The sequence below is a fragment of the Chrysemys picta genome, chromosome 2 (assembly GCF_011386835.1).
Source record: "Chrysemys picta bellii isolate R12L10 chromosome 2, ASM1138683v2, whole genome shotgun sequence".
In the NCBI taxonomy this organism is placed as follows: Eukaryota; Metazoa; Chordata; order Testudines; family Emydidae; genus Chrysemys; species Chrysemys picta.
In genome coordinates, this window is record NC_088792.1 from 290427045 (window position 1) to 290439744 (window position 12700).

Genomic DNA, 12700 nt, shown 5'->3' on the forward strand with positions numbered 1-12700 from the left:
ATAGGCCCTGTTATCACAACAGACCCGCCCTGCCGCCCTTGCACCATCAGTGCCCCCTCTGCCCGGCACAGCCTCCCATTCCCTGGGCCAGGCGCCCCCCACAACCCCTTCCTAACGCCAGTCCCAACCCTCGGCCCTGCAGCCCCGCATCCTCCCCTGCCCCCCACTGCCGGGTCAGATCTATGGGGCAGCGCTGCATCCTCCCCCGCCCACCACTGCCGGGTCAGATCTATGGAGCAGCGCCGCATCCTCCTCCTGCCCCTTCCCCTCACTGCCGGGTCAGATCTATGGGGAAGTGCCGCATCCTCCCCCGCCCACCAGTGCCGGGTCAGATCTATGGGGCAGCGCTGCATCCTCCCCCGCCCACCACTGCTAGGTCAGATCTATGGGGCAGCGCCACATCCTCCCCAGCCCACCACTGCTGGGTCAGATCTATGGAGCAGCGCCACATCCTCCCCAGCCCACCACTGCCGGGTCAGATCTATGGGGCAGCGCCGCATCCTCTCCCCCCTCACCTGGTCAGATCTATGGAGCAGCGCCGTATCCTCCTCCTGCCCCCCCCCCCACTGCCAGGTCAGATCTATGGGGCAGCGCTGCATCCTCCCCCCGCCCACCACTGCCGGGTCAGATCTATGGGGCAGCGCCGCATCCTCCCCTACCCCCCACTGCTGGGTCAGATCTATGGAGCAGCGCCACATCCTCCTCCTGCCCCTTCCCCCCACTGCCGGGTCAGATCTATGGGGAAGTGCCGCATCCTCCCCCGCCCACCACTGCTAGGTCAGATCTATGGGGCAGCGCCACATCCTCCCCAGCCCACCACTGCTGGGTCAGATCTATGGGGTAGCGCTGCATCCTCCCCCGCCCACCACTGCTAGGTCAGATCTATGGGGCAGCGCCACATCCTCCCCACCCCTCGCCAGGTCAGATCATAGAATCATAGAATATCAGGGTTGGAAGGGACCTCAGGAGGTATCTAGTCCAACCCCCTGCTCAAAGAAGGACCAACCCCAACTAAATCATCCCAGCCAGGGCTTTGTCAAGCCTGACCTTAAAAACCTCTAAGGATGGAGATTCCACCACCTCCCTAGGGAACCCATTCCACTGCTTCACCACCCTCCTAGTGAAATAGTTTTTCCTAATATCCAACTTAGACCTCCCCTACTGCAACTTGAGACCATTACTCCTTGGTCTGTCATCTGGTACCATTGAGAACAGCCTAGCTCCATTAATGGCCCACACTTTGCATAATTATAATAGGACTTCAGAGTTAACTTCATATTTCTAGTTTCAGATACAAGAGTGATACATTTATACAAATAGGATGAACACACTCAGTAGATTATAAACTTTGTAATGATACCTTACAAGAGACCTTTTGCATGAAGTATATTCCAGTTACATTATATTCACACTTCAAGCATATTTCCATCAAGCATATGGAGTGCAACGCCACAGGGGGGATAACTGGTTTGTCAGCAGCACTGCTGAAAAGGCTCTGGGAGTTGTGGTGGATTACAACCTCAACATGAGTCAGCAATGCGATGCTGTGGCAAAAAAAGCAAATGCTATTTCAGGTTGCACTAACAGAGTCATAGCATGCAAGTCACAGGAGGTGATGGTCAGGGCCACTGAGAGCGGGTTCGGGCCCCGCTGAAAAAAATTTTCGGGCCCCCCAGCAAGGGTGGACCAGCTAAACAGGGCTGACGAGAAGGGGGTGGGGAAGCTGGGCCCCGGGCCCCCTTCCGGACTGCCAGGCCCCGGTAATTTGTACTGGCTTCCCCCCCCCCCAATCAGCCCCGGTGATAGTGCCGCTCTACTCGGCGCTGGTTAGGCCTCAGCTGGAGAACAGTGTCCAGTTTTGGTCACCAATGTACAGAAATGATGTAGAAACTGGAAAGGATCCAGAGGCGAGTGACAAAGATGATCGGAGAGCTGGAATGCAGCCATACGAGCAAAGGCTGAAGGACCTGGGTATGTTTAGTTTGGAAAAGAGGAGATTAAGGGGGGACATGATAGCAGTCTTCAAATACTTGAAAGGCTGCCATAAAAATGATGGAGAAAAGTTGTTCTCTCTGGCCCCAGAGGGCAGGACAAGAGGCGATGGGGTCAAACTGCAGCATGGCAGGTTTAGATTAAATCTCAGGATAAACTTCCTAACTGTAAGAACAGTGGGCCAATGGGACAGAGCAGAGGCCTGGGGAGGCTGTGGAAGCTCCTTCACTGGAGGTTTTCAGAAGGAGGCTGGAGAGCGAACTGTCTTGGCTGGTTTAGAGACAACAAATCCCGCATCGTGCGGGCATTAGACTAGCTGACCCCTGCGGGCGCTCTGTGGGTCTATGTTTCCATGAACCTAGTGTTAACTTAGGTAGCGCTGCCTGGGCTCAGGGAAACAGGGTTCGCACTCAGCAAATTGGCAAAGCTCGTTAGGTAGATTTCTACTTTAACATCTAACTGGCACCTCGGCAAATTCATAAAAATGCCCCCCTTGGACTCTTACCTTCTCCCCTCTTTGGGTCATGCACACGCTGCTGGGGCAGGGCTCCCACTCCACACATACACACACACACACACACACATTGCTGGGGCAAGGCCCACATTACACACCCGCACACTGCATGGGTGGGGCCCACACTACACACACACACACACAGACACACTGCGCGGGTGGGGCCCACACTACATACACACACACACACACAGACACACTGCGCGGGTGGGGCCCACACTACACACACACACACACACACACACACTGCGCGGGTGGGGCCCACATTACACACACACACACACACACACTGCGCGGGTGGGGCTCACATTACACACACACACTGCATGGGTGGGGCCCACATAACACACACTGCGCGGGTGGGGCTCACATTACACACACACACACACACACACACTGCAGGGGCAGGGCCCCCACTCTACACACACTCTCCTGGTTGGGGGAAGACCCGTCCCAGGGCAGCGTGCCCATCTCCCTGGCCCAGACCTGCGCATGGCGGGGTCGCTGCCCATCACCCATTTCCTTTCAGGCAGCACAAGCTGGAGGAGAGCCTGCTATTCTCAGGCAAGTTCACGGACGCCCTGCAAGCCCTGCTGGACTGGCTGTACCGGGCCGAGCCGCAGCTGTGTGAGGAGGTGCCGGTTGGGGGGGATCGCGACCTGGTCAGCGACCTCATGGACAAGCACAAGGTCTGTATTCCTCTGGTGCCGCTGTGACGGGTTGGATCACAAAACCCCCCTTGGGGCTGCCAACTCGTGCCAAGAGTACGTCTGCCCCTGCTTTCCCTGCCAGCCTGGGACTCCAGAACCCTGCCTGGTTGTGCCAGACACGCTTGCCGGCCACAAACACAGACCCAGGTCTGAACCACATCCCACAAACTGCAGGCTTAACTGAAAGCAGCTTAAGAAGTGTTCCTGTCTTTAATGCTCGGATTCCCAACTCCCAATAGGGTCCACACCCCAAATAAATCTGTTTTACCCTGTATAAAGCTTACACAGGGTAAACTCATTAATTGTTTGCCCTCTCTAACACTGATAGAGAGATATGCACAGTTGTTCCTCCCCCCCCCCCGCCCCCAGGAATTAATACATATTCTGGGTTAATTAATAAGTAAAAAGTGATTTTATTAAATACTAAAAGTGGTTTAAGTGGATTTAAGTGGTTCCAATAATAACAGACAGAACAAAGTGAATTACCAAGCAAAATAAAATAAAACACACAAGCCTATGCCTAATACAGTAAGAAACTGAATACAGACAGTATCAGAGGGGTAGCTGTGTTAGTCTGGATCTGTAAAAAGCAACAGAGAGTCCTGTGGCACCTTATAGACTAACAGATGTATTGGAGCATAAGCTTTCGTGGGTGAATGCCCACTTCGTCAGACGCATGTATTCACCCACGAAAGCTCATGCTCCAATACATCTGTTAGTCTATAAGGTGCCACAGGACTCTTTGTTGCTGAATACAGATAAAATCTCACCCTCAGAGATGTTCCAAGAAGCCTCTTTTACAGACAAGCCTCCTTCTAGTCTGGGTCTAGCAATCACTCACACCCCCGTGGTTACTGTCCTTTGTTCCAGTTTCTTTCGGGTATCCTTGGGGGTGGAGAGGCTATCTCTTGAGCCAGCTGAAGACAAAATGGAGGGGTCTCTCAGGGGTTTAAATAGACTTTCTCTTGTGGGTGGACACCCCTCACTCCCCCGTGTAGAATCCCAGCTCCAAGATGGAGTTTTGGAGTCACATGGGCAAGTCACATGTCCACGCATGACTCAGAACTTACAGGTAGCAGCCATGGTTCACATGCTGCCTTGAACAGCCTCAAGTAGACTTCCTGTGTGGATTGGAGCCTTCCAAGATCCATTGTCCGTTAAGTGCTTCTTGATTAGGCACTTAACTTGCAAATTCGTTTCTAAAGAAGCTGACCAAATTCTTTACTAAGGCTACTTAAAATCAAACCAGTACACAGCCAATATTCATAACTTCGAGTACAACAATGACTCATGCATACAGACAGGATGAATAGATTCAGTAGATCATAACCTTTGCAGAGATATGTTAGACGGCATATGTAGCGTCAAACATATTCCAGTTATGTCATATTTACATTCCTAAGCACATTTCCATAAATCCTTATGGGGGGGCACTGTCACAGCCGTGTCCCCTGACTCTGCCTCTCCCCGTCCCACACTCTCCAGGATGCACAATCCCCGCCCGGGACGCGGGCCTGATGCACGCTGGGGCGGGAGCTCGCCCAGAAATGCCGACACTCTGTCTCCCTGGCACCTTCCAGCTGCGACAGTCCCCGGCAGGGGTCTCTCTCGCCTGGCAGCCTGGGCTCCCAGCTGGGCACGGACGCCCAGGCAAAGAGAGTGCCCAGCGAGAGTCCCACTCAGCTCCATGCCTGGGACCCCGGGAACAGGCAGAGCTGTGGGCCCAAGGCTCCCTGCAGCTGCTCTGACATGGACCTTGCACGGTCCTGCCCACACCTGCTCTCCCTCCGCAGGCTTTCCAGAAGGAGCTGGGCAAGCGAGCCAGCTGCATTAAAATGCTGAAGCGCTCGGTGAGGGACCTGACTCGGGGCAGTAACAGCGTCGACTCCCAGTGGCTGCAGAAGCAAATGGAGGAGCTGAGCGGCCGCTGGGACCTGATCTGCAAACTCTCCATCTCCAAGCAGGGCCGGCTGGAGGCTTCGTTACAGCAGGTGAGAGGAGGGAGAGATGGAGGGCAGGGGGCCTTGGCCGTGGGGCTGGGGGCCCAGACTAGCAGGGAGGGCAGGGGGCCGTGGCCGAGGCCCAGACTAGGCAGGGAGGGCAGAGGGCCGTGGCCGAGACCCAGGCTAGGCAGGGAGGGAGGGCACGTGGCCATGGCTGGGGGCCCGGACTAGGCAGGGAGGGCAGGGGGCTGTGGCCAAGGCCCAGACTAGGCAGGGAGGGCAGAGGGCCGTGGCCGTGGTCCCAGGCTAGGCAGGGAGGGAGGGCAGGGGGCCATGGCTGGGGGCCCAGACTAGGCAGGGAGGGCAGGGGGCCGGGGCCGTGGCCCAAGACTAGGCAGGGAGGGCAGGGGGCCGTGGCCAGGGGCCCAGACTAGGCAGGGAGGGCAGGGGGCCGTGGCCAAGGCCCAGACTAGCAGGGAGGGCAGGGGGCCGTGGCCAGGGGCCCAGCCTAGGCAGGCATGTGACGGTTTGTTTAGGCGGAGGGAGCTGTCGCAGGCCCTGTCAGGCAGGGAAGCAGCACCACAATCCGGTTAGGAGGTTGCAGCCTGGGGCACTAGTGTGGACGTGCCGATTTCAGTCCAGGAGAGGCCATTGCAGGTTAGCTCAGTCCTGTGCCCAGCCGGTTTGAGCTGAACCCCAGGAGCTGCTCCTGGCCCGAAATCACAGGGTCCACACAGGGATGGCGCCGGTCTCACTGGGTCAGCTTCCCGGGCTGCTGGGTCACTGCGAAGGGGACCAGGCCGGTCTGTGCGACGCCATCGGGGACTCGCGGCCCTTTGGCGCGTCTGTGAAGAGTGTCGGGCTGAGCTAAACCCCCCTCCCCAGCCCCCCCAGTCGGGACAGGGCCGCCGCCACCTGGCCACGCAGGGGGTCGAGCTGGGCAAGAGGGGCACCGGCCCCGGGCAGGTGGGCTGGCTCTGAGTCCAAGGCTGGTCCAGTCCCTGCCAACCCTGGCTCTCCTGTGCAGGCGGAGGAGTTCCACACCCTGGTGCGCTCGTTCCTGGCCCACCTGGCTGAGTCGGAGAAAACCCTCCGGCACGGCGTCTTCCCGGAGGAGGAGGCGGCCCTGCGCGAGTGCCAGAGCCAGCTGCAAGTGAGTGCCCCCCACCCCAGCTCCTGCCCCGCCTCTCCTCCTGGCTGGGTGCAGCAAGGCCTGGAGCAGGGCCCGGGGTGCCAGCTCCACTGCCTCGCACTCCGGCCCCCACCACCCAGTGTCAGCTCCTGCCCCCGCCATGCCCCCAGTCCGTTCCTGGCCACGCCCCGGGCAGGGCAGGGCGAAGCAGGAGCTCTCCCTTGGCCCAGACCTGGCCCTATCCTGCCGGAGAAGTGAGGGGGGCTTTGACCCCTTGTCTTGCCGGGCAGCCTCTGCACCCCCAGGCCTCAGGACCAGGTCTCTGCAGCCACCACGCTGGCACTGCGTCTCCATCCCAATGGAGTCCCCTCAGCCCGGCTCGGCAGCCCCCTCAGCCTGGAACCCCCCTCAGCCTGGAACCCCCCTCAGCCCGGCTCGGCAGCCCCCCTCAGCCCGGCTCAGCAGCCCCCCTCAGCCCGGCTCGGCAGCTCTCGGGCGTGCTGTGGAGCTGAGCTGCCCTTGCGCCCGGAGCAGGAGCTGATGAAGACTCTGCAGTGCCAGCAGCTCGAGCTGGAGTGCATCACCTCCCTGGGGGAGGAGATCCTGTCTGCCTGCCACCCCGACTCCGTCGTCACCATCAAGTCCTGGATCACCGTGGCCAAGAGCCGCTTCCAGGAGGTGAGTGTGAGCAGAGTCCGCCGGGCCGGGGCAGGCAGAGCCCCAGGGCGCCCGCCAGCATCCCAGGGGGCTCCCGCGGCCCAGCACACGGCCCACACTGGGCCTGGGCTGGCCACCTGCATCGTCCCTTTCCCCTTGACCTCGGCCCGCCGGCCAGGCTCTTCCCGACCCAGACAGTGGGACTTCTTTTGTGTCTGCCCTGTGTCCTTGTGGGCCTTGGGGCAGTGCTTGGGGGCAGAGGGGATTCCCACACGCCCGGCATGAACAGTCTGTACCAGGGGGACAGGCTCCAGCCGCAGGTGGTCGGGCTGCCCTCCTCCCGCTGTCCAGCGCCAGACACATCAGGACAGACCCCTCCTGCGAGGTCCCAGCCCGCTCTGCAGTAGGGCAGGCCCTGCCGTGGCCCCGCTCCTCTCATCCTTCCATGGGTTCTGGGCCCAGCAGGGCATCTCCGGGCTGGCCGGGGCACCCAGCAGGGTCTGTCCGGGACCCATCAGAGCAGCTGACAGGTGGCAGTCACTGGCTTCCTGCTGCGTCTCCCTTGGGGGGAGGGTGTGGAACCTGTGTGAGTGGGGACCCCCCTCCCGTGAGCCTGCCAGGCCTCCCCACCTGAGCCTGTCAACACTGGACATGAAGCAGCCAAATCACCCCTGGACACAGCGCAACATAGACAAGTAACAAACCCTTATGGAGACTGTAACGATGCGGTTCTGGCGGAACCCAACTGAGAGAGCCAACTCAGGACAAATTGCTCAAACAGGGCAGTTACAGCCCAAGGCTGGGGTTTTTCCACCTCTAAGGCAAACCAAACCAGCCAGACTAAGAGGACTTTGGTCTCACCCCACTGGCTAACCACAAGTCACACAAGCAATTCCCTTAGACGCTCCAGTTTCCCAGTATCACCACCAGGGCCACTCATTATGGGGACAAATGGTTATGAAAACTAAGACCCCAATAAAAGAAAAATGGTTCTCCTGATCCCAAAGGACCAAGCCCCAGACCCAGGTCAATAGACAAATCAGATCTTACCCACAAATCACGCTGTTCCCAATCCTTTAGAATCTAAAATCTAAAGGTTTATTCATAAAAGGAAAAAGATAGAGATGAGAGCTAGAATTGGTTAAATGGAATCAATTGCATCCAGTAATGGCAAAGTTCTTGGTTCAGGCTTGTAGCAGTGATAGAATAAACTGCAGGTTCAAATCAAGTCTCTGGAACATTCCCAGCTGGGATGGGTCCTCAGTCCTTTGTTCAGAGCTTCAGTTTGTAGCAAAGTCCCTCCAGAGGTATGAAGCAGGATTGAAGACAAGATGGAGATGAGGCATCAGCCTTTTATAGTCTTTTCCAGGTGTAAGAACACCTCTTTGTTCTTACTGTGGAAAATTACAGCAAAATGGAGTCTGGAGTCACATGGGCCAGTTCCTGCATACTTTGCTGAGTTACAAGGCGTATCTGCCTTCTCTCAATGGGTCAGTTGTAGCTGATGGTCCTTAATGGGCCATCAAGCAGGCTAGGCAGAGCTAACACCAACTTGTCTGGGATGTCTCCCAGAAGCACAGCATAAGTTTGAAATACAGACAGTACAGAGCCAATATTCATAACTTCAACTACAAAATTGATACACACATATAGACAGCATAATCATAACCAGCAAACGCTAACCTTGTCTTAGACACCTCATTTGACCCTCTTTATACAAGATTTGGGTGCCACTACAGGACTTTGGTTGCAACCATGTTCTATATGGTCCCAGATTATGCCAATAACGTCACAGAGACACAGTGCCATAGCTTGCCATCCTCTGCCCACGGGGCCCGGCTCTATATCTGCGGTACCCTGTGCCCACGGGGCTCCACTCCGTGTCCTCAGTGCCCATGGGCCCCCCGATCTGTGTCCCTGCTGCCCCTCAGTCCGTGTCCTCCGTTCCCTTTTCCCATGGGGCCCATGGTCAGTGTCCTCGGTGCCCTGGGCCCATGGGCCCACAATTCGTACCCTTGATGCCCTGTGCCCACAGGCCTGTTTGTGCCCTCATTGCTCCCCCTGGTCTGTGGCCAGGGGTGCTTCTCGCAATCTCTTCTCCATGCTGCCCCCTGGTCACTGCCCGTGTGTGCAGGTGCTGAGCTGGGCCCAGCAGCAGGGCGAGCGGCTCCAGGCCCAGACGGCCAGGCTGGCCGCAGAGCGGGAGGAGATGGGCCGGCTCGTCGACTGGATTGCAGCTGCCGAGGAGTCGCTGAGCCTGAGGGACCAAGAGACACTGCCTGACGACGCGCAGCAGCTGGAGGAGCTCAACTCCCAGCACATGGTAACAGGGCTGGGGCCGGTACCTGTCCCCTCTGCCGCCCCCTCCTCTGCCATTTCCCGCTCTGCCCGCCACACCCCTGTCATTCCCCTCTGCCGCCCCCTCCTCTGCCATTTCCCGCTCTGCCCCGCCACACCCCTGTCATTCCCCTCTGCCGCCCCCTCCTCTGCCATTTCCCGCTCTGCCCCGCCACACCCCTGTCATTCCCCTCTGCTGCCCCCTCCTCTGCCATTTCCCGCTCTGCCCCTCCACACCCCTGTCATTCCCCTCTGCTGCCCCCTCCTCTCCATTTCCTGCTCTGCCCCGCCACACCCCTGTCATTCCCCTCTGCTGCCCCCTCCTCTGCCATTTCCTGCTCTGCCCCGCCACACCCCTGTCATTCCCCTCTGCCGCCCCCTCCTCTGCCATTTCCCGCTCTGCCCCGCCAGACCCCTGTCATTCCCCTCTGCCGCCCCCTCCTCTGCCATTTCCCGCTCTGTCCCGCCACACCCCTGTCATTCCCCTCTGCTGCCCCCTCCTCTGCCATTTCCCGCTCTGCCCCGCCACACCCCTGTCATTCCCCTCTGCTGCCCCCTCTGTCCCCCCCAGCTGCCCCCGCCACACCCCTGTCATTCCCCTCTGCTGCCCCCTCCTCTGCCATTTCCAGCTCTGCCCCGCCACACCCCTGTCATTCCCCTCTGCTGCCCCCTCCTCTGCCATTTCCCGCTCTGCCCCGCCACACCCCTGTCATTCCCCTCTGCTGCCCCCTCCTCTGCCATTTCCCGCTCTGCCCCGCCACACCCCTGTCATTCCCCTCTGCTGCCCCCTCCTCTGCCATTTCCCGCTCTGTCCCGCCACACGCCTGTCATTCCCCTCTGCTGCCCCCTCTGTCCCCCCCAGCTGCCCCCACCACACCCCTGTCATTCCCCTCTGCTGCCCCCTCCTCTGCCATTTCCCCCTCTGCCCCGCCACACCCCTGTCATTCCCCTCTGCTGCCCCCTCTGTCCCCGCCAGCTGCCCCCGCCACACCCCTGTCATTCCCCTCTGCTGCCCCCTCCTCTGCCATTTCCCGCTCTGCCCCGCCACACCCCTGTCATTTCCCTCTGCTGCCCCCTCCTCTCCATTTCCTGCTCTGTCCCGCCACACCCCTGTCATTCCCCTCTGCTGCCCCCTCCTCTGCCATTTCCCGCTCTGCCCCGCCACACCCCTGTCATTCCCCTCTGCTGCCCCCTCCTCTGCCATTTCCCGCTCTGCCCCGCCACACCCCTGTCATTCCCCTCTGCTGCCCCCTCCTCTGCCATTTCCCGCTCTGCCCCGCCACACCCCTGTCATTCCCCTCTGCTGCCCCCTCCTCTGCCATTTCCCCCTCTGCCCCGCCACACCCCTGTCATTCCCCTCTGCTGCCCCCTCTGTCCCCGCCAGCTGCCCCCGCCACACCCCTGTCATTCCCCTCTGCTGCCCCCTCCTCTGCCATTTCCCGCTCTGCCCCGCCACACCCCTGTCATTCCCCTCTGCTGCCCCCTCCTCTCCATTTCCTGCTCTGTCCCGCCACACCCCTGTCATTCCCCTCTGCTGCCCCCTCCTCTGCCATTTCCTGCTCTGCCCCGCCACACCCCTGTCATTCCCCTCTGCTGCCCCCTCCTCTGCCATTTCCCGCTCTGCCCTGCCAGACCCCTGTCATTCCCCTCTGCTGCCCCCTCCTCTGCCATTTCCCGCTCTGCCCCGCCACACCCCTGTCATTCCCCTCTGCTGCCCCCTCCTCTCCATTTCCTGCTCTGCCCCGCCACACCCCTGTCATTCCCCTCTGCTGCCCCCTCCTCTGCCATTTCCCGCTCTGCCCCGCCACACCCCTGTCATTCCCCTCTGCTGCCCCCTCCTCTGCCATTTCCCGCTCTGCCCCGCCACACCCCTGTCATTCCCCTCTGCTGCCCCCTCCTCTGCCATTTCCCGCTCTGCCCCGCCACACGCCTGTCATTCCCCTCTGCTGCCCCCTCCTCTGCCATTTCCCGCTCTGCCCCGCCACACCCCTGTCATTCCCCTCTGCTGCCCCCTCCTCTGCCATTTCCCGCTCTGCCCCGCCACACGCCTGTCATTCCCCTCTGCTGCCCCCTCCTCTGCCATTTCCCGCTCTGCCCCGCCAGACCCCTGTCATTCCCCTCTGCTGCCCCCTCCTCTGCCATTTCCCGCTCTGCCCCGCCACACCCCTGTCATTCCCCTCTGCTGCCCCCTCCTCTGCCATTTCCCGCTCTGCCCCGCCACACGCCTGTCATTCCCCTCTGCTGCCCCCTCCTCTGCCATTTCCCGCTCTGCCCCGCCAGACCCCTGTCATTCCCCTCTGCTGCCCCCTCCTCTGCCATTTCCTGCTCTGCCCCGCCACACGCCTGTCATTCCCCTCTGCTGCCCCCTCCTCTGCCATGTCCCGCTCTGCCCCGCCACACCCCTGTCATTCCCCTCTGCTGCCCCCTCCTCTCCATTTCCCGCTCTGCCCCTCCACACCCCTGTCATTCCCCTCTGCTGCCCCCTCCTCTGCCATGTCCCGCTCTGCCCCGCCAGACCCCTGTCATTCCCCTCTGCTGCCCCCTCCTCTCCATTTCCTGCTCTGCCCTGCCACACCCCTGTCATTCCCCTCTGCTGCCCCCTCTGTCCCCCCCAGCTGCCCCCACCACACCCCCTGTCATTCCCCTCTGCTGCCCCCTCCTCTCCATTTCCTGCTCTGCCCCGCCACACCCCTGTCATTCCCCTCTGCTGCCCCCTCCTCTGCCATTTCCTGCTCTGCCCTGCCACACCCCTGTCATTCCCCTCTGCTGCCCCCTCTGTCCCCCCCAGCTGCCCCCACCACACCCTGTCATTCCCCTCTGCTGCCCCCTCCTCTCCATTTCCTGCTCTGCCCCGCCACACCCCTGTCATTCCCCTCTGCTGCCCCCTCCTCTGCCATGTCCCGCTCTGCCCCACCACATCCCTGTCATTCCCCTCTGCTGCCCCCTCCTCTGCCATTTCCCGCTCTGCCCCGCCACACGCCTGTCATTCCCCTCTGCTGTCCCCTCCTCTGCCATTTCCCGCTCTGCCCCGCCACACGCCTGTCATTCCCCTCTGCTGCCCCCTCCTCTGCCATTTCCCGCTCTGCCCCTCCACACCCCTGTCATTCCCTTCTGCTGCCCCCTCCTCTGCCATGTCCCGCTCTGCCCCGTCACACCCGTCATTCCCCTCTGCTGCCCCCTCCTCTGCCATTTCCTGCTCTGCCCTGCCACACCCCTGTCATTCCCCTCTGCTGCCCCCTCCTCTGCCATTTCCCCCTCTGCCCCGCCACACCCCTGTCATTCCCCTCTGCTGCCCCCTCTGTCCCCGCCAGCTGCCCCCGCCACACCCCTGTCATTCCCCTCTGCTGCCCCCTCCTCTGCCATTTCCCGCTCTGCCCCGCCACACCCCTGTCATTTCCCTCTGCTGCCCCCTCCT

At 60.5% G+C, this 12700-nt stretch overlaps 1 protein-coding gene across 5 annotated transcripts in view; it reads left to right on the plus strand.

The window, feature by feature from the left end:
* LOC101950303 (microtubule-actin cross-linking factor 1, isoforms 6/7-like) overlaps positions 1 to 12700 on the plus strand; it is an 82006-nt gene that overhangs the window by 46394 nt on the left and 22912 nt on the right. For all 5 annotated transcript variants that reach the window (XM_065582331.1, XM_065582329.1, XM_065582330.1 and 2 more), the window contains 5 exons: positions 3036 to 3195; positions 5010 to 5207; positions 6187 to 6312; positions 6826 to 6969; positions 9083 to 9271. In XM_065582331.1, coding sequence (XP_065438403.1) covers positions 3036 to 3195; positions 5010 to 5207; positions 6187 to 6312; positions 6826 to 6969; positions 9083 to 9271 — 817 coding nt within the window. The remainder of the gene's footprint in view (positions 1 to 3035; positions 3196 to 5009; positions 5208 to 6186; positions 6313 to 6825; positions 6970 to 9082; positions 9272 to 12700) is intronic.